This window comes from Hyla sarda, chromosome 7 (genome assembly GCF_029499605.1).
Source record: "Hyla sarda isolate aHylSar1 chromosome 7, aHylSar1.hap1, whole genome shotgun sequence".
NCBI classification, from domain to species: domain Eukaryota; kingdom Metazoa; phylum Chordata; class Amphibia; order Anura; family Hylidae; genus Hyla; species Hyla sarda.
Genome location: NC_079195.1, coordinates 182,059,463 through 182,081,683, shown reverse-complemented (window position 1 = coordinate 182,081,683; position 22,221 = coordinate 182,059,463). Strand labels below are relative to the sequence as shown.

General features: G+C 44.7%; 1 protein-coding gene across 2 annotated transcripts in view; it reads left to right on the top strand.

Annotated features, from left to right (window-relative positions):
• The first annotated feature begins 7,363 nt into the window (after positions 1 to 7,363).
• The window catches only part of LOC130282789 (oocyte zinc finger protein XlCOF6-like), an 88,719-nt gene continuing 73,861 nt past the window's right edge, over positions 7,364 to 22,221 (top strand). For both annotated transcript variants that reach the window (XM_056531524.1, XM_056531523.1), the window contains exons 1-3: positions 7,364 to 7,526; positions 14,708 to 14,842; positions 14,928 to 15,092. In XM_056531524.1, coding sequence (XP_056387499.1) covers positions 14,765 to 14,842; positions 14,928 to 15,092 — 243 coding nt within the window. In that variant the 5' untranslated portion in view covers positions 7,364 to 7,526; positions 14,708 to 14,764. The remainder of the gene's footprint in view (positions 7,527 to 14,707; positions 14,843 to 14,927; positions 15,093 to 22,221) is intronic.

Below are 22,221 nucleotides of genomic sequence, written 5' to 3'. Positions count from 1 at the left end.
GATGGGTTTACGGCCAGATTTTACAAATCTCTGTTAGACTTTATTACCCCCATTATGTTGAGGGCTTTTAATTCCATTTCACCAGATTGTCCTTTTCCTTCGGCCTCCACACTTGCTCATGTAATGGTTCTGCCCAAGCCTGCCAAGGACCCACGTTCCTGTGGCAGTTATAGACCCATTTCATTGCTGAACATGGATCTGAAAATCTACTCTAAACTTCACGCTAATAGGTTGAACGCTTTTCTTCCTGCTCTTATACACCCTGACCAGGTGGGGTTTGTGCCGGGGAGGGAAGCCAGGGATAATACGCTTAAAACTTTGGATATCCTTTACTTCGGGCAGTCCCGTAAGAAGCCACTCATGATTCTTTCACTAGATGCCGAAAAGGCGTTTGATCGCGTTTCCTGGTCCTCCCTGGCACAAACCCTACAGCATGTTGGCCTGGGTCCCAATTTCACGGGGAAAATGTTAGCACTCTACCAGTCCCCCTCTGCCCGTCTGAAAATAAATGGCTCTGTTTTGGACCCATTCACTATACACAATGGCACCAGACAGGGATCATCTCCTCGCTGGCATTTGAGCGGACCCAGACATTCATGGTGTTGATGTTGGTGATCGCACATACAAATGCTCCGCTTTTGCAGACGACCTTTTGGTATACATTTCTGATCCTTTAGTATCTCTTCCATGCCTGATGTTTCGCTTGGCGGACATTGGTTCATGGTCAAACTTCAAAATTAACCTCTCTAAATCCGAAGCGTTGGGTGCTTCGTTACCTGGGCGTACACTGACTTCCCTACAATCCTCATTCCCTTTCAACTGGCCACAAGGGGGCATCACATACCTAGGGACCGTGATCCCAGCTGACCTCTCCCACCTATTCACTCTCAATTTCTCTCCTTTATTGGCACGCTTCCGTCAGGATTTAGACTCCTGGAATCGTGGAGAATTTTAATGGTTTGGCCGCATAAGTATTCTAAAAATGACTCTATTACCTCGTTTGTTATGTTTATTACAAACCATTCCCATCTACATCCCTTCCCAATTCTGGAAACCACTGCAATCGTGCTTTGGTTCATTTGTCTGGGCCCCTGCTCGCCCTCGGGAGAACCGAATCACTCTGACGCGCCCTAAAACATTAGGCGGAGTGGGTCTCCCTGACTGTCGTATGTATTACCCAGCCTGCGCCCATGCGCAAGTCCTTGACTGGATCCATAATGCCTTCTCTAAGTTATGGGTGGGCTTAGCACAGGATTCATGCCCTGAAGCTCTCTCCACTCTACCCTGGACATGGTCCCTATCCCTCCAGGCCTCTCCTCTGATGTTTTACTCTACTCATCACACTTTGGCTACTTTACAGAATGCAGGACGGCAAGCCGTTTTAATTAATCGCACTGGCCCCTTGTTTCCCATCACTGACAACCCCAAGTTTCCCCCGGGGACCTCTAGGGTAGGTAGTTTCTTTTGGGCCTCTTTGTCTAATCCCCTGCGCTTCCACCATGTTTTAGCTGGCGGCACGCTTAAACCACTAGACGCTCAGGTGGATGACCGCCGCTCCTCTCGTCGTGCACCTTTTGCCTATCTTCAGTTACGGCATTTCTACACTCATCATCCTGATTGTGCAACTCTTCACCGCAATTTGCAGCCCTTTGAACAATTATGCATGGCCTCCACGTACCCTCGTCACTCCGTCTCGATCATATATGGATTGTTATTGGCCCCCAGAACGGAGTCCCTACCATCCTTCTGCCAAGCGTGGGAATCCGAATTAGGGTGGGTTCACACTACGTTTTCTCCCATACGGGAGCGCATACGGCAGGGGGGAGCTAAAACCTCGCGCTCCCGTATGCCTTCGTATGCGCTCCCGTATGTCATTCATTTCAATGAGCCGACCGGAGTGAAACGTTCGGTCCGGTCGGCTCATTTTTGCGCCGTATGCGCTTTTACAACCGGACCTAAAACTGTGGTCAACCACGGTTTGAGGTCCGGTCGTAAAAGCGCATACGGCGCAAAAATTAGCCAACCGGACCGAACGTTTCACTCCGGTCGGCTCATTGAAATGAATGACATACGGGAGCGCATACGAAGGCATACGGGAGCGCGAGGTTTTAGCTCCCCCCTGCCGTATGCGCTCCCGTATGGGAGAAAACGTAGTGTGAACCCAGCCTTAGGCAAGTCCTTCCCTCCTGAGCAATGGACTAGATGTTTTTTTCTTACCCATAAAGCTGTGATAGCCACGAAGCTTCAGGAAACAAGCTTCAAAATGTTGTCCCGTTGGTACCGTGTGCCTGCGATGCTTCATCGTTGGTACCCTTCTGTACCGAGCACTTGTTGGTGGTGCAGAAGTGATGAGGACACCATGACGCACATCTGGTGGGGTTGTCCAAAATTAGAGCCCTCTTGGAAGTCGGTCCTTCGGGTTATCCAAGAGGTTGCTGGGATCTATGTCCCCCCCACTCCTGAGGCGGTCTTGCTATATATGTTCCCCATGGCGCAAGCAAAATTAAAAAAAATTCCTGGCACGACGCCTTCCCCAGGCTAAAACGATTATTCCCAGAAGATGGAAAAGCCAGGAACCTTCCTCCTTAGATGAATGGCTGTCTGAGATTGCACATGTTAAACACATGGAGGAGCTTTTGGCCATTTCACCCAATGATGTTTCCAGATTCGGGGCTACCTGGCTCCCGTGGTCTGAATTCTGCTCGTCCCAAGCTTATAGACTATTGCGCTGAGCCTTTGCCTGGATGTGTTCCGCTTCGCTGACGGCGTTATTGCTGTGAACCCTTGTACTGGCGGCTTCCGCTTTTGCTGTGTCTTTCTGTCCTCTTCTTCCCTCTCCCCCCCTTCCCCCCCCCCTTTTTCTTTTTTTGTCTTTTTCTTTTTTTGTCCTTGTGTATGTTTGTGGTTCCCCCCCTTTTTCTTGACGTATTTAGGTATGTCTGTTTCTACATGTTTTGCTCTATGGTTAATCTCCCTACTTCTCCCCTTCTTTTTTTGCTACTGGTCTTCCTCTTTTTCTGATTATGCTTTCTCCAAGTTCAGATCTTTTACTTTTCCTTTTTATCCTTATTCTCCTCTACCTTGTTACTCGGCCTTTCTTGCACTCTGCCATTCTACCTCCTTGCCTCTGTTGACTATTGCTCTTCATCTTGGCAGAAGTTGCGGCCTGTCAAACTGGTTTCAATCTAGTTATACCTTACGATTTATTTGGTGTATGCCTTCTGAATGTTTGACCATTTGTTTCTATTGCATATTGCTCGAGTTTTGGTCTTGCAAGGCCAATGATGTTACTGCACTGATATCCTCTTACTTTGTTGTGCTTCTATATACTCAATAAACGCTTTTGAATTATATATATATATATATATAAAAAAAAAATATGTCACAAAAAACAATCTCGGAATCAATTCATAAGTAAAAGCATCCCAGAGTTATTAATGCTTAAAGTGACAATGGTCAGATGTGCAAAAAATGCTCTGGTCCTTCAGGTGAAAATGGGCTTGGTCCTTAAGGGGTCACTGTCAGATACAAAAACTTTTGATATGTTGTAAAGCATGTACAACCAATAGGTTTTGCAATTGCTTTTATTAGAAAATTTTCAGTATTTCATACTGAAAAAGCCAGTCAAACAACTGCCCCCCTGCCTGCATGGACACATACTAGTCCTGCTGTGTCCATGCGTCCAGGGTCGGCCTTAGGTGTTCAGGTGCCCTGTGCGTGCTAACTTTGTGGTGCCTCCCTTCCCCCCATTACCCCATAAACATAAACAAAGAGGAAAAAAAATCTTTGTAACAAATATTTTCACCAGTCCCCCTTAAGCAGACTCAGACCCCCCCCCTCACCAGTCCCATGTTCTTATTACTCAGTCTCCTGTCACTCATAATCAGACCATCCCCCCCCCCTTCGCCCCTTAATCAGACCCTCCCCCCTTCACCAGTCCCCCTAAATGGCAGTATAAGTCCCTGCACATTAGGTTGGCAGTACAGTTCCCCCACATTAGGTGTACAGTACAGTTCCCCCACATTAGGTGTGCAGTACAGTTCCCCCACATTAGGTGCAGTACAGTTCCCCCACATTAGGTGCAGTATAGTTCACCACATTAGGTGCAGTACAGTTCCCCACATTAGGTGCAGTATAGTTCTCCACATTAGGTGCAGTATAGTCCCCCCCACATTAGGTGCAGTATAGTTCCCCACATTAGGTGCAGTATAGTTCCCCGCATTAGGTGCAGTATAGTTCCCCACATTAGGTGCAGTACAGTTCCCCCACATTAGGTGCAGTATAGTCCCCCCACATTAGGTGCAGTATAGTTCCCCACATTAGGTGCAATACAGTTCCCCCACATTAGGTGTGCAGTACAGTTCCCCCACATTAGGTGCAGTACAGTTCCCCCACATTAGGTGCAGTATAGTTCACCACATTAGGTGCAGTACAGTTCCCCACATTAGGTGCAGTATAGTTCTCCACATTAGGTGCAGTATAGTCCCCCCCACATTAGGTGCAGTATAGTTCCCCACATTAGGTGCAGTATAGTTCCCCGCATTAGGTGCAGTATAGTTCCCCACATTAGGTGCAGTACAGTTCCCCCACATTAGGTGCAGTATAGTCCCCCCACATTAGGTGCAGTATAGTTCCCCACATTAGGTGCAATACAGTTCCCCCACGTTAGGTGCAATACAGTTCCCCCACGTTAGGTGCAGTATAGTTCCCCACATTAGGTGCAGTATAGTTCTCCACATTAAGTGCACTATAGTCCCCCACATTAGGTGCAGTATAGTTCTCCACATTAGGTGGAGTACAGTTCCCCCACATTATGTGGAGTCTAGTTTCCCCCACATAAGGTGCAGTATAGTTCCCCCAAATTAGGTGCAGCATAGTTCCCCCACATTAGGTGCAGCATAGTTCTCCCAAATTAGGTGCAGTGTAGTTCCCCCACATTAGGTGCAGTGTAGTTCCCCCACATTAGGTGCAGTATAGCTCCCCACATTAGGTGCAGTGTGGTTCCCCCACATTAGGTGCAGTATAGTTCATTTTTTCTGTGTGTGGCGGTTCTAAATGTGAACCCTCATTGAAGGGTCAGACCATTAACTATTTGTGTTCCATGAGAAACCCCAGTATCATATAGGGGGGAAACGCGTCGGAACAATTTTAAAGTAGGATCTTTTTCTTTTTTCACAAATATCACTTGGTGTACATTGATGAATAGGTGTAAACCACAACTTTTGTGCATATCAGTCATATGATCTTTTGTGACTGAGTAAGGTACAGATTTGAATATCTGCGCTGAAGCTATTATTGTGGTATTAGCAATCCTAGAATCAAAGTGGTGGTGTTTTTTTGGTCATTTAGATCACATGTTAAGACACTATAGATATGGGTTATAACTGCTTTTAATGCATATCAATAAATGTTATATATTTTAACAGGATGGAAAATAATATGCTGTGATATATGCTGTGAAATAATTCCTATTATGCAATATTGGTAATATATGCTGTGACATAGTATGTGCAGTATAGTTCCCCACATTAGGTGCAGTATAGTTCCCCACATTAGGTGCAGTATAGCTCCCCACATTAGGTGCAGCACAGTTCCCCCACATTAGGTGCAGAACAGTTCCTCTACAGACATACACAGCCTGTATGCCTGTTTACTGCCCCACTTCAGTGTTCCGACCACCGCTCCTCCGATCCGGGGAGCCCGGGAACCGGAGTCACGATCTTCTGCTATGGCCTATCGGGGAGCGGAGGTCAGAACACTGAAGATGACGTGCCGCTGGTGACTTACCATGCGCGCATCCTCCTCGCTGCTCTGCTATTCTCCTATGGGCGCACGCACGGGACGTAAGTGACGCGGTGGCCGCCACAGAGAGGTAACCACTGGGACATCCTTGTGTCCTGAAAATATTTTTCGGGACACATGGATGTTCAGAATGTGACGGGGGCCCCCTGCGGGCACAGGGCTCGGAGCAGGCGAGAGTAGTAGGAGTTGTAGTTTTGCTAATGCTAGGGGAGATGTGAGCAGACAGCATACTGAGGGAGGGGGCGGAGACCTTCACAGTGAGGCCACGCCCCCTCCCTTTGAGAGGAATTCAGACTGGTGAGCTAAATTAAAAGTGTAATAAAAAAAAAATAAAGGTGCTAGACACTTAAATATTAGATGTACATGGTCAGGATTAGGTACTGAGTGATATATTTAAAAAAAATAGTTTTTTTTGTTGGATCTGACGGGTACGCTTTAAGGGGTTAAGGACCAGGCCAATTTTCATTTTTTCACTTTTGTTGTTTTCTTCCTCCCCTTCTAAAAATCATATCGCTTTCAATTTTGCACCTACAGACCCATATAAGGCTTGTTTCACACTAGCAAATTACTCCGTTTAGCAAGTTCCGTCGCTAGTTCCGTCCTAAAATCAGCTGTCACCGGCAGTGACCAAATCCTATACGTCCGTTAGAAAATCCCATTCTAGTCTATGGGATTTTTCTAATATCCGTTTTAATCCATTATAATCCATTTTTGATAATGGACGTTATTTTGTGATGGAAGATAGTACGGAAGAAAATAGTTAACGTCCGTTATCAATAACGGACTATAATGAACGGATATTAGAAAATCACATAGACTAGAATGGGATTTTCTAACGGACGTATAGGATTTGGTTACTGCCGGTGACAGATGATTTTAGGACGGAACTAGCGACGGAACTTGCTAAACGGAGTAATTTGCTAGTGTGAAACAAGCCTTAGGCTTCTTTCACACTGTGTTTGAGGCTCCGTTAAAAACGCATGTTAATGGCGCTTTTTTTTTCTACTTTTGTCTGCCATTAACATCCGTTATTGTAACTGTGCCTAAGGCTTCTTTCACACTACAAAATCCTCCGTTTTTAAACATCCGTAGGAAGATCCGTGTGGAAATCAGCTGAAAACGGCAGTAACAAAATCCTATACGTCCGTTAGAAAATCCCATTATAGTCTATGGGATTTTTTAATATCCGTATTAATCCGTTATTGATAACGGACATTAGTTTGTTACAGAAGAAATAGTTCATGAACTATTTCTTCCGTAACTATTTTCCGTAACAAAGTAACGTCCGTCATCAATAACGGACTATAACGGATTAATACGGATATTAGAAAATATCATAGATTATAATGGGATTTTCTAACGGACGTATAGGATTTTGTTACTGGCGTTTCCAGCTGATTTCACACGGATCTCCCTACGGACGTTTAAAAACGGAGGATTTTGTAGTGTGAAAGCAGCCTAACAGGAGTTGTAGTTTGGCAACAGCTGGAGGCACCCTTGATGGGAAACACTGGCGTAGAGCATTGGGGACTAAGTATATACCGATCCAAATGTGGGGGAATCACATTTAGAAAAACCGAAAGCAGAAGCAAACAGCCCTGGAAACTTGAAAACGCTGGAACGCAAATTCGCCCATGGGGCGGGGCTTAGCCATGAACAGGAAGTGACGTTGCGGCCGTACTTGAAGGCAACTTGCCATAGGAAGGAAGTGGAGGTGTCTGCAGGTCGGTGGGCTCTTCGGGAATTCGGGGGGAGTGGTGGGCCGGTCGGCCTCTGGGGGGCGGTGTGTCTGAGCTGTCAGTCGTCAGCTTTATGTCCGATATACGGTGTATATGGTGGACTACTGATGTGCAGCGCAGGAGCCGTTCACTTCCTGTTATAGTCTTGTTCCTTCCTGTTCTCCATCTATACTTTGGTTGTCAATAATAAACTTTTATCGCGTACAAAGGCTCCGCCCAATGTAGGGCAGGTGGATGAAGAGAGCTGCGCTTGGCAGACATTGCTTGTGCCCACAGACGTGGTTGGCAGAGGGAGGATGGCACTGCTGTGTGTAATGATGACAGGGTTAAGTTATGGATGGGCACTTTGGGCACTTACATAGTGGCTGATGTGAGACACTTATGGCTGACATTACTCTGTAGCTATACTGTAATATAACACTGGGCATCGGAATGTGTTGGCACTGATATATGGTGTGATGGGGTGTTAATCAGGGCTCAAGTCCTGCAGGAACTCATGGGAACGGAGTTCCTGGACTTTTTCCACAGCAGGAACGCAGTTCCTATTCGTAGGAGTCCTGCAGGACCAGCCCTTAAAGGGGTTCTCCGGAGCTTACACATCTTATCCCCTATCCAAAGGATAGGGGATAAGATGCCTGATTGCGGGAGTCGCGCAGCTGGGGACCCCTGTGATCATGCACATGGCACCCCATTTGTAATCAGTCCCCGGAGCGTGTTCGCTCCGGGTCTTATTTCGGGCGACCACCGAGCCGGCGTCGTGCCCCTCAATGCAAGCCTATGGGCGGAGGCGTGATAGCTGTCACGCCCCCTCCCGTAGGCTTGCATTGAGGGGCGGAGCGTGACGTCACACGCCGCCGTCCCAGTGGTCGCCCGTAATCAGACCCGGAGTGAACACGCTCCGGGGACGGATTACAAACGGGGTGCCGCGTGCATGATCACGGGCTGCGGGACTCATGCGATCAGGCATCTTATCCCCTATCCTTTGGATAAGGGATAAGATGTCTAAGCACCGGAGAACCCCTTTAAAGGGGGTACTCTGCCCCTAGACATCTTATCCCCTATCCATCTTATCCCCTATGTCTGATCGCAGGGGTCCCACCACTGGGGACCCCCGCGATCTCGGCTGCGGCACCCCAGACATTCGGTGCACAGAGCGAACTTTGCTCGGTGCCGAATGACTGGCGAAGGGGGGCAGAGGCTCCTGACATCACTGCCATGCCCCCTCAATGCAAGTCTATGGGAGGGCGGTGTGACTGCCATCATGCCCTATCCCATAGACTTGCATTGAGGGTCTGGGTGCAGCAGGGAGAATGCGGGGGTCCCTAGCGGCGGGACCCCCATGATCAGACATCTTATCCCCTATCCTTTGGATAAGGGATTAGATGTCTAGGGGCGGAGTACCCCTTTAAGTGAAAATCTTGGGTGAGTTCCTACACTTTTTTCCCGGGACTCGACCCCTGGTGTTAATAATACATGACTGACAGATTTTTATGGGCACTACAGCGTGGCTGGGTACTTTTTTTTTTTTTTGATTATTATTATTTGGAATATAACTGTGCATTCATGGTTTATGTTTACATGGTTTTGATATTATAAAGACATAGTGGAAGACTAATCACAACCTGTGTAAAGGAAGTGTGGTGCATTTGCCCAGAGAAACCAACCAATCAGATTGCATCTTTCCTTTTCAAAAGGGCAATCTGATTTGTTGCTATGGGCAAGTGCTCCACTTTTGCTCCTACATCGTTGTTTTTTTTAATTTATTATAAATACCCCATTAGTGTACAACACAATGCCCACGATTCCGCAGAGCAGAAACAGAAGCATGCAGCAGTGTTTTCCAACCAGGGTGCCTCCAGCTATTACAAAACTACAACTCCCAGCATGCCCGGACAGCCTTTGGAGGCACCCTGGCTGGATTGACCAAGCCCATTTTGGCCTCAAGGACCAGGCCAATTTTCATTTTTTCACTTTCGTCTTTTCTTCCTTCCCTTCTAAAAATCACAACGCGTTCAATTTTGCACCTACAGACCCATATAAGGACTTGTTTTTTTGCGTCACTAGTATCCTGTTCACTTGAATGGGATTCCTTTAACGTCCGTTATCTTCGGCCGCAATAACGGGAGTTCTAATGGGAGAAAAAGAAACGTCATGCACAAATTTTTCTCCCGCTATCTTCCTAACGGACATCACCTACCGGGCGAAGATGGTAGTGTAAAAGGAGCATAACAAAATCTGTGGCAAAACAAAAAAATAATAATAATTGTGAAATAAAATTAAAAAGTAAACTTTTTGGGGCTTCCGTTTTCTACGCAGTGCACTTTTTGGTAAAAATTACACCCTATCTTTATTCTGTAGGTCCATACAGTTAAAAGGATGCCTAACCTTTATATACCGTATATACTCGAGTATAAGCCGAGTTTTTCATCACGAAAAATCGGGTCGGCTTATACTCGAGTATATACGGTAGGTTTTATTTTATTCTACTATTAAAAAAGATAACTACATGCACCAAAATTAGTATTTTTAAACATTTTTCCACATACGGGATGTATGAGGGCTAATTTTTTAGCTTTTTGTAAAAAAAAATTTTTATGGTATATGAAGTGACCAAAAATGCACATTTTTTTTGTATTTTTATATGTGTACGCCATTTGGCTTAGCTAACCTTATATTTTAATAGTTCGGACATTTATGCACACGGCGGTACCACATATGATTATTTTTCTTTTAATTTCATTATTTTATTTTTCAAAAAATGGGAAAAGGGGGATTCCAACTTTTATTAGGAAAGGGTTAATTCACTTTTATTAACTTTTTTAACACTTTGTTTTTTTAAAGGGGGCTATACCATGCAATCTTGTGATTACATACATTGATCACTGCTATGCAAATATATAAAATATATTTAATATAAATATAAAAAACGGTCAGGAACTGTCCGGAGCAGGAGAAGTTTACTATGGGGATTTGCTCCTACTCTGGGCAGTTTCTGGCACAGAGAGAGGTGTCAGCAGAGAGCACTGGGGTCAGACAGAAAAGAACAACTCAACCTCCTCTGTAGTATACAGCAGCTGATAAGTACTGGAAGGATTAAGATTTTAAAATAGAAGTAATTTACAAATCTGTTTAGCTTTCTGGAGCCATCAATTGATATGAAAAAAAATAGTTTTCTACCGAATTACCCCTTTAAAATTCTCCGTATTTGTCACCATATTCATAGACTGGAATTGAGAAACACTACTAAAAAAAGTGAATCTGATTTTGTATGGTTTGGCACGGTTGTGATTTGGTCTGTTTTTTCTTTTTGCTGAATAAAAAGTGGGTCCTACCAAGTGTGTATGTGTATATAAATATATATATATATATATATATATATATATATAATAATTTTTTTCTATTTTAGTTAATAAGAACCATATCAAACTGTGTGTGTGTGTGTGTGTGTGTGTGTGTGTGTGTGTGTATATATATATATATATATATATATATATATACATACAGTTTTCTTATTCTGTATGCCAACCATATGCACAGACCACTTCATTGTAGCACAAAACTGCTGCCAGCCCTAGATATGGTAGAGTTGTACCATCATGAGCAATCACTCATAGATCATTCGCTCCTCCACTGAGATCTCTGGAAAAGGGGATATAACATTCTCTGCTGAAAAGTCTGGGTTTTTCCAACCATTGTGCCTCCTGCTGTTACATGTTGGGAGTTGTAGTTTTGCAGCAGTTGGAGGCACACTGTTATAGTCATTAGTAATTGGATGTCACATCTATGGACAGTCACTTCTATGTTTCTCACTATTAAATGAAACTTTGAAAGGGAATTTGTCACTTAGATGTACACAGGTATACGTCAGCCGTACACCGGGAGATGTTTCAGTGGACCTAAACGTATGCTAATATGTCAACATAGTCAAAAGCATGTCACTTTTGGATACATCTTGTCCCCCCAGAACTATAATAATGACACGTGGTATGGTTTACAGTCATGGCTGTAAATGTTGGCACCCCTAAAATTTTTCAAGAAAACTAAGTATTTCTCATGGAAAAGGATTGCAGTGACACATGTTTTGCTATACACATGTTTATCCCCTTTGTGTGTATTGGAACTAAACCAAAAAAGGGAGGAAAAAAAGCAAATTGGACATGATGTCTGGACAAAATTATTGGCACCCTTAACTTAATATTTGGTTGCACACCCTTTGGAAAAAATAACTGAAATCAGTCGCTTCCTATAACCATCAATTAGCTTCTTACACCTCTCAGCCGGAATGTTGGATCACTCTTCCTTTGCAAACTGCTCCAGGTCTCTCTTATTAGAAGGGCGCCTATTCCCAACAGAAATTTTAAGATCTCTCCACAGGTGTTCAATGGGATTTACTCCTTGCTGGCCACTTTAGAACTCTCCAGCGCTTTGTTGCCATCTATTTCTGGGGGCTTTTTGACGTATGTTTGGGGTCATTGTGCTGCTGGAAGACCCAAGATCTCGGACCCAAACCCAGCTTCCTGACACTGGGCTGTACAGTGCAACCCAAAATCCTTTGGTAATCCTCAGATTTCATGATGCCTTGTACACATTCAAGCACCCAGTGCCAGAGGCAGCAAAACAACCCCAAAACATAATTGAACCTCCACCATATTTCACTGTAGGTACTGTGTTCTTTTCTTTGTAGGCCTCATTCCGTTTACGGTAAAAGTAGAATGATGGGGAAGATTTATCAAAACCTGTCCAGAGGAAAAGTTGCCCATAGCAACCAATCAGATTGCTTCTTTTATTTTTAAAAAGGCCTCTGCAAAATGAAAGCAATCTGATTGGTTGCTATGGGCAACTGGTCAACTTTTCCTCTGCACAGGTTTTTATACATCTCCCCCGATCTGCTTTACCAAAAAGCTCTGTCTTGGTCTCATCTCTCCACGAGACGTTTTCCCAGAAGGATTTTGGCTTACTCAAGTTCATTTTGGCAAAATGTATTCTTGCTTTTTTATGTGTCTGTGTCAGCAGTGGGGTCCTCCTGGATCTCCTGCCATAGCATCTTTCATTTAAATGTCAACGGATAGTTCGTGCTGATACTGATGCTCCCTGAGCCTGCAGGACAGCTTGAATATATTTGGAACTTGTTTGGGGCTTCTTATCCACCATCCGGACTATCCTTTCATCAATTTTTCTCTTCCGTCCACGCCCAGGGAGATTAGCTACAGTGCCATGGGTTGCAAACTTCTTGATAATGTTGCGCACTGTGGACAAAGGCAAATCTAGATCTCTGGAGATGGACTTGTAACCTTGAGATTATTGATATTTTTTCACAATTTTGGTTCTCAAGTCCTCAGACAGTTCTTTTCTCCTCTTTCTGTTGTCCATGCTTAGTGTGGCATACACAGACACACAATGCAAAGACTAAGTGAACTTCTCTCCTTTTCATCTGCTTTCAGGTGGGATTTTTATATTACCCACACCTGTTACTTGCCCCAGGTGAGTTTAAAGGAGCATCACATGCTTGAAACAATCTTAATTTTCCACAATTTTGAAAGAGTATCAATCATTTTGTCTAGTCCGTTTTTGGAGTTTGGTGTGACATTATGTCCAGTTTGCTTTTTTTTTTTTCCCCTTTTTTGGTATAGTTCCAATACACGCAAAGGGAATAAACATGTGTACAGCAAAACATGTTACTGCAATCCTTTTCTGTGAGAAATACTTCATCAAAAATTCAGGGGTGCCAACATTTACGGCCATGACTGTATCATACTGTCTGTACATGAAGCATGTGAATTTGGTCTTGAAACATTAAAGGAGTGCTGCAGTGCAGGATAGCGGAATAGTGTCCGATCGTGGGGGGGTCCAACAGCACCCCGGCTCACCTTAGGCAATAAGCATTCCTGCAATGCAATACTCTGTTAATATAATAGGAGGGCTTTCATCGCCATACTGCTCAGAAGGATAACCTAAGATAGTTCCAACCCATCCACCCCAACTCAACATCAAATGGGATCAAACTGGGAATGGGAAAGCAAACAAGTTAAATGGGCACTGCCAGATACAAAAACTTTTGATATGTTGTAAAGAATGCAAAACAAATAGGTTTTGCAATTGCTTTCATTAGAACATTTTCAGTATTTCATACTTAAAAAGCCAGTCATACAACTGCCCCCCTGCCTGCTTGGATACATACTAGTCCTGCTGTGTCCATGCGTCATCACCTATGTCATGGACACACTTCCTTGATTGACAGCTGTGACCGCAGAGCTCACAGCTGGGGGGAAAATCCTCCCACTGTCAGCTTGTATCCCGCTACTGTCAGTGAGGACAAGCTGGGAGTTGTAGTTTTGCTAATGCTAGGGGAGAAGGGAGGGAGCGGAGACCTGCACAGTGAGGCCACACCCCCTCCCTTTGAGAGGAATTCAGACTAGTGAGCTAAATTAAAAGTGTAATAAAAAAATAAATGTGCTAGACACATAAAAATTATATGTACATGGTCAGGATTAGGTACTGAATGATATATTAGAAAACATTTTTTTTGTTGGATCTGATGGGTATGACTTAAATCCCTCACTGCTCTTTCTCCATATCTTAGCCCTGGCCCTAGGCCTGGTTCTCACTGTACTGCCCATTTCTAGCAGCATTAAAGGACCTCTATAGTGCAAAATAACTTATCCCCTATCCGAAGCGCTGGCCCCCCCCGCAATCTCCGGTACTGGGCCGCGGCAATATACAGGAAAGGGGGCGTTCCGTCCCCGCAAGACGCGGCGGCCGACACTCCCCCTCCATGTACCCCATAGAGATACATGGAGGGGGAGTGTCTGACGCGACTTTCTGCTGGGGACGAAACTTCACTTCCTGCAGACTGCACTCAGACCCGCCGCGATCTATAACTTATCCCCTATCCCTTGGATAGGGGATAAGTTATTTTGCACTGGAGTACTCCTTTAAGTAATTTTCAGATAATATGCCAAAATTACTTGACCTACTTCCTGACCAGTTCATAGTATACAGAGTACATGGTGATCTCCTAGTTAATCTAATATAGTAATTTCATCAAAACTATGCTGAGATTTAAGCTGTGTAAGACTAACAACTTCTACCTAGCGAAGAGCTTGGTTGGTTGTTTTGAGTTTTTTTATTGGCTTCTAAAGTTCTTGTTATGACTTTTTATTTTTAAGGGACACATTGGAGTTCATCTTCAGAGCGCACCTGATCTTTTTACCAGATAGTTTGAGATGGGGAAGGATGGGAATAACATAGAAGAAAAAATCTTAAATATCACCCTGGAGATCATCTTTCTTCTAACTGGAGAGGTAAGGAAATCATGGAATTCTTACATGACAGTGCAGTAGCAGTTAATCACACTAAACGTTACGTATTATTTATTTTACCATATAGACCTATAGTCCAGTGAAGAAGTCAAGCAAGTGTATATCAAGTGAATGTCATAGGACACAGAGTCCTATCCTGGAGCCTTCATCTCTTCTACTTATACATGAAAAAAATACTGATGAGAAGATCCTTGAACTTGCTAATAAGATCATTGTGCTGCTGAGTGAAAAGGTCAGTGCTGGAGGTACATAATGCAGTGACATCAAGAATACTGTTTGTATCACTCCAATGACAGGTTCGATAAGTTAGCAGTATGTCTCTGTATTTTGCCATGGAGATATTAGAATTTCTCTATCGGCTCCATTGGGGGACACAGACCTCGGGTATATGCTGCTGTCTCTAGGAGGCTTGACACTATGGTCACCAAAAAGTCGGCTCCTCCCAGCAGGATATACTCGCCTCCAGGCCACTGAGCAATTCAGTTTTTGCTTAGTGTCTTAAGGAGGTGGACACTGGTCTGGTGTTCTCCAGACCAGGTCTCATATTTTTTAGGTTTAGGGAATATGTTAGTGCTTTATTCCTTTTTATTTCTGTTTTCAGGTGGGGACTCAGGAACTACGGTTCACTGTTTCCCCATTGAGAGAGGTGGCAGGCATCTTGTATGTACTGTTAACCCCCTCTCGCCAGCGGTCAGTACCTCATGGGTCCGGGTCCCCCAACCTCCCTGTTCGCCTCGCTATGAGCTTGGCTTGCTGCAGGTGAAAATGCTGACTGAAGACTACGTTCTGAAGACTTCTTTAGGTAAGTTCTTCAGCATAGGTGAGTATTTTTCTTTCCCTAGGTGTTGCAACAGCTGGAGACCTCTGTTTTTTGGACCTGCTGGGCGGAACAAGTTGTTCCAGCCATTACGGCGATTCACATTCCGGGAGTGCTCAACTGGGAAGCGGATTTCCTCAGTCGGTCCTCAGCCGACCCCGGAGAGTGGTCCCTTCTTCCAGAGGTGTTCGCACAGATCTGCGACCTCTGGGGGACCCCAGACGTGGATCTCTTCGCGTCTCGACGCAACCAGAAAATTCCGATGTTTGTGTCAAAATCCAGGGACCCCCTAGCCATGGATGCCCTAGTTATTTCGTGGTCGGGCTTTGTCGTGCCCTACCTGTTCCCTCCTCTCCCCCTCCTTCCCAGGGTTCTGAGGAAGCTCAAGGCGGAAGGAGTCCCCGCCATTCTGGTGGCTCCAGGCTTGCCTGGAAGGGCATGGTACGCCGACGTGGTCTGGCTTCTGGACGACGTTCCGTCTTCCACTTCGTCCAGACCTACTGTCACAGAGTCCCCTTTGCCACCCCAATTTACAGTCGCTGCATTTGACGGTGTGGCGGTTGAGACCGCGGTTCTAAGGGCCCGCGGCTTCTCTTCCCAGCTAATTCGCACCATGCTCAGGGCTCTCAAGCCCTCCTCTGTGAAGGTTTATCACCGTACCTGGCTGGCTTACTTTCGTTGGTGCGAAACTCAGACCTTTTCTCCAGTTACCTTTTCCGTTTCCCGTCTCCTCTCCTTTTTGCATTCGGGGTTGGAACAAGGGCTGGCTCTCAGCTCCCTTAACCCCTTAAGGACTCAGGATTTTTCAGTTTTTGCACTTTCGTTTTTTCCTCCTTACCTTTTAAAAATCATAACCCTTTAAATTTTCCACCTAAAAATCCATATTATGGCTTATTTTTTGCGTCGCCAATTCTACTTTGCAGTGACATTAGTCATTTTACCCAAAAATGCACGGCGAAACGGAAAAAAAAATCATTGTGCGACAAAATCGAAAAAAAATGCCATTTTGTAGCTTTTGGGGGCTTCCGTTTCTACGCAGTGCATATTTCGATAAAAATGACACCTTATCATTATTCTGTAGGTCCATATGGTTAAAATGATACCCTACTAATATAGGTTTGATTTTGTCGCACTACATGACTACATGCAGGAAAATTTATACGTTTAAAAATGTCATCTTCTGACCCCTATAACTTTTTTATTTTTCCACCTACAGGGCGGTATGAGGACTAATTTTTTGCGCCGTGATCTGAAGTTTTTATCGGTATTATTTTTGTTTTGATCGGACTTTTTGATCACTTTTTATTCATTTTTTAATGGTATAAAAAGTGACCAAAAATGCGCTTTTTTTGACTTTGGAATTTTTTTTTTCGTGTACGCCATTGACCGTACGGTTTAATTAATGATATATTTTTATAGTTCGGACATTTACGCACGCGACCTTTATTAACACTTTTTTTTTACATTTTTTTTGCAGTGTTATAGGTCCCATAGGGACCTATAGCACTGCACACACTGATCTCTCATCCTGATCACAGGCGTGTATTAACACGCCTGTGATCAGTGTTATCGGCGCTTGACTGCTCCTGCCTGGATCTCAGGCACAGAGCAGTCATTCGCCGATCGGACACCGAGGAGGCAGGTAAGGGCCCTCCCGGTGTCCGGTCAGCTGTTCGGGATGCCGCGATTTCACCGCGGCGGTCCCGAACAGCCCGACTGAGCAGCCGGGTCACTTTCACTTTCGCTTTAGAAGCGGCGGTCAGCCTTGACCGCCGCTTCTAAAGGGTTAATACCGCACATCGCCGCGATCGGCGATGTGTGGTATTAGCCGCGGGTCCCGGCCGTTGATGAACGCGATCCCGCTTCATATCGCGGGAGCCGGCGCAGGACATAAATATACGTCCTGCGTCGTTAAGGGGTTAAGGGTCAGGTTTCGGCCCTTTCCATTCTCTTTCATCGTCCTCTGGCTTCCAATTCGCATGTCCGGACGTTCCTGCAGGGCGTGGCACATGCTGTCCCCCCTTACCATTCCCCTTCTCCCCCTTGGGATTTGAACTTAGTTCTAGGCGCCCTCCAGGACGCACCTTTTGAGCCTCTTAGGGAGGTTCCCCTTCACCTCCTATCCTGGAAGGTGGCTTTTCTTATGGCTATTACTTCCATTAGAAGAGTATCTGAACTGGCAGCTCTCTCCTGCCGTTCTCCTTTCCTGATAGTTCATCAGGACAAGGTTGTTTTCCGGCTAGATCTGTCCTTCTTACCTAAGGTCGTTTCGGCTTTTCATCTTAACGAGGACATCGTCCTCCCGTCCTTTTGTCTTGCTCCTTCTCATCCCAGGGAAAGCTTACTCCACAAATTGGATGTGGTACGGGCTGTTCGGACTTATCTTTCTTTCACCTCTTCCTTTCGTCAGTGCAATTCTTTTTTGAACCTACGGAAGGTCGTCGAAAGGGACAGCCTGCTTCCAAGGCCACCATTTCTCGGTGGATCCAATGTGCCATTTCGGAAGCTTACCACTGCAAGGGGAAGATCCCACCCTTCAGGGTTTTGGCTCATTCCACCCGCTCTGAGGGAGCATCCTGGGCTCTCCGAAACAAGGCCTCGGCCTCGCAGATCTGTAAAGCGGCCACCTGGTCATCTTTGCACACTTTTTAGAGATTCTACCAGGTTCATACTTTCGCATCGGCTGATGCTAGTCTAGGCCGTAATGTGTTGCAGGCTGCGGTGGTACATCCGACTACCTGACCTTTTTTTCTCTGCCCACCCAAGGGACGGCTTTGGTACGTCCCAAGGTCTGTGTCCCCCAATGGAGCCGATAGAGAAAAGGAGATTTTTTTTTAGACTAACCGTAAAATCTCTTTCTCGAAGGATCCATTGGGGGACACAGCTCCTGCCCTTTTCTGGGGTTCCTTTTCGGTAATCTGTCCGAGGGTGTGTTCAGTTAATTTTTCTTCTGGTTCTCGGACAGTTCATGGTTTTTCCTTTGACCTGTCGGTCTCCTCCTATTGCTCTGGGACTAAAACTGAATTGCTCAGTTTCCTGGAGGCGGGTATATCCTGCTGGGAGGAGCCGACTTTTTGGTTACCATAGTGTCAAGCCTCCTAGAGACAGCAGCATATACCCAAGGTCTGTGTCCCCCAATGGATCCTTCGAGAAAGAGATTTTATGGTAAGTCTAAAAAAATCTCCTTTTTTAGAAGTACATCAGGGTTTCTGCAAGACTCTTATTGTGGAGACTCAACAGACCATCAAAACACTAAGGGGACTTTGATAGTCAAGAGCAATTCCGAGGTGCACCTAGAGCTGTGGTCACTAATACCCGGACCACGGTCCACACTCAGGCATTGTCCGCTCTGTAGCCAGCTCTGAAAGGGAGCACCTACTCATATACTGCACTATGGCCCTCTTCCACTACTATCTTCAGGAGAGGGCTGCTGTTACCTGCAGGCCACGGCACTAAATAATAACACAAGTCATTATGATTTTCCAGACCTTTGCCTAATACTTATTTTCTCTAACTCGACCTCTTTGAATTTTTATTAAATACCACTGGCCTAGAGAGTTTTAAACTGAGTACCCACCAGAGATGTTCCAACCCAATGAAATCACTTTGTAGTTGTAAATATTACTCATTCAGTCATGGCCATAAATGTTGGCACCCCTGAAATTTTTCTAGAAAATGAAGTATTTCTCACAGCAAAGGATTGCAGTGACACGTTTTTGCTATACACATGTTAATTCCTTTTGTGTGTATTGCAGCTACACCAATAAAGGGAGGGGAAAAAAGCAAATTGGACTAAATCTCACACCAAACTCCAAAAATGGGCTGGACAAAATTATTGGCACCCTTTCAAAATTGTAGAAAAATAAGATTGTTTTCAAGCAAGTGATGCTCCATTAAACTCACCTGGGGCAATTAACAGGTGTGGGCAATATAAAAATCACACCTGAAAGCAGATAAAAATGAGAGAAGTTCACTTAGTCTTTGCATTGTGTGTCTGTGTGTGCCACACTAAGCATGGACAATAGAAAGAGGAGAATAGAACTGTCTGAGGACCTGAGAATCCAAATTGTGGAAAAATATCAACAATCTCAAGGTTACAAGTCCATCTCCAGAGATCTAGATTTGCCATTGTCCAAAGTGCGCAACATTATCAAGAAGTTTGCTACCCATGGCACTGTAGCTAATCTCCCTGGGCTTGGACGGAAGAGAAAAATTGATGAAAGGTGTGAACTCAGGATAGTCCGCATGGTGGATAAGCAGCCCCAAACAAGTTCCAAAGATATTCAAGCTGTCCTGCAGGCCCAGGGATCATCAGCGCAAACTATCTGTCAGCATTTAAATAAAATGAAATGCTATGACAGGAGACGCAGGAGGACCCCAATGCTGCCAGAGACATAAAAAAGCAAGACTACATTTTGCCAAAATGAATTTGTGTAAGCCAAAATCCTTCTGGGAAAACGTCTTGTGGACAGATGAGACCAAGATAGAGCTTTTTGGTAAAGCACATCATTCTACTGTTTACCAAAAATGGAATGAGGCCTAAAAAGAATAAAACGGGGGGGAAACGATATCCGATATTAACCAGTATACCGCCCAGCCCTACACTGTACAGCCCAGTGTCAGAAAGTTGGGTTTGCGTCCGAGATCTTGGGTCTTCCAGCAGGAGAATGACCCCAGATATATGTCAAAAAGCACCCAGAAATGGATGACAGCAAAGCGCTGGAGAGTTCTGAAGTGGCCAACAATGAGTCCAGATCTAAATCCCATTGAACACCTGTGGAGAGATCTTAAAATTGCTGTTGGGAAAAGGCACCTTCCAGTAAGAGAGACATGGAGCAGTTTGCAAAGGAAGAGTGGTCCAACATTCCGGCTGAGAGGTGTAAGAAGCTTATTCATAGTTATAGTAAGCGACTGATTTCAGTTATTTTTTCCAAAGGTGTGCGACCAAATGTTAACCCCTGCGCCGGCTCCCGCGATATGAAGCGGGATCGCGCCGCGATCCTGCATCATATCGCGTCGGTCCCGGCGCTCATCAACGGCCGGGACCCGCGGCTAATACCACATATCGCCGATCGCGGCGATGTGCGGTATTAACCCTTTAGAAGCGGCGGTCAAGGCTGACCGCCGCTTCTAAAGCAAAAGTGAAAGTGATCCGGCTGCTCAGTCGGGCTGTTCGGGACCGCCGCGGTGAAATCACGGCGTCCCGAACAGCTGACCGGACACCGGGAGGGCCCTTACCTGCCTCCTCGGTGTCCGATCGGCGAATGACTGCTCTGTGCCTGAGATCCAGGCAGGAGCAGTCAAGCGCCGATAACACTGATCACAGGCGTGTTAATACACGCCTGTGATCAGGATGAGAGATCAGTGTGTGCAGTGCTATAGGTCCCTATGGGACCTATAACACTGCAAAAAAAATGTTAAAAAAAAGTGTTAATAAAGGTCATTTAACCCCTTCCCTAATAAAAGTTTGAATCACCCCCCTTTTCCCATAAAAAAAATAAAACAGTGTAAAAAAAAAAAAAAATTAACGTATGTGGTATCGCCGCGTGCGTAAATGTCCGAACTATAAAAATATATCATTAATTAAACCGTACGGTCAATGGCGTACACGAAAAAAAAAATTCCAAAGTCAAAAAAAGCGCATTTTTGGTCACTTTTTATACCATTAAAAAATGAATAAAAAGTGATCAAAAAGTCTGATCAAAACAAAAATCATACCGATAAAAACTTCAGATCACGGCGCAAAAAATGAGTCCTCATACCGCCCTGTACGTGGAAAAATAAAAAAGTTATAGGGGTCAGAAGATGACATTTTTAAACGTATAAATTTTCCTGCATGTAGTTATGATTTTTTCCAGAAGTGCGACAAAATCAAACCTATATAAGTAGGGTATCATTTTAACCATATGGACCTACAGAATAAAGATAAGGTGTAATTTTTTGCGAAATATGCACTGCGTAGAAACGGAAGCCCCCAAAAGTTACAAAGTGGCGTTTTTTTTCCGATTTTGTCGCACAATGATTTTTTTTGCCGTTTCGCCGTGCATTTTTGGGTAAAATGACTAATGTCACTGCAAAGTAGAATTGGCGACGCAAAAAATAAGCCATAATATGGATTTTTAGGTGGAAAATTGAAAGGGTTATGATTTTTAAAATGTAAGGAGGAAAAAACGAAAGTGCAAAAACGGAAAAACCCTGAGTCCTTAAGGGGTTAAAGGGGTACTCCGATGAAAAACTTTTTTTTATTTTTTTTTATTCAACTGGTGCCAGAAAGTTAAACATATTTGTAAATTACTTCTATTAAAAAATCTTAATCCTTCCTGTACTTATTAGCTGTTGAATACTACAGCGGAAATTCTATTCTTTTTGAAACTCGGAGCTGTCTGCTGACATCACGAGCACAGTGCTCTCTGCTGACATCTCTGTCCATTTTAGGAACTGTCCAGAACAGCATGTGTTTGCTAGGGGGATTTCCTTTTACTCTGGACAGTTCCTAAAATGGACAGAGATGTCAGCAGAGAGCACTGTGCTCATGATGTCAGCA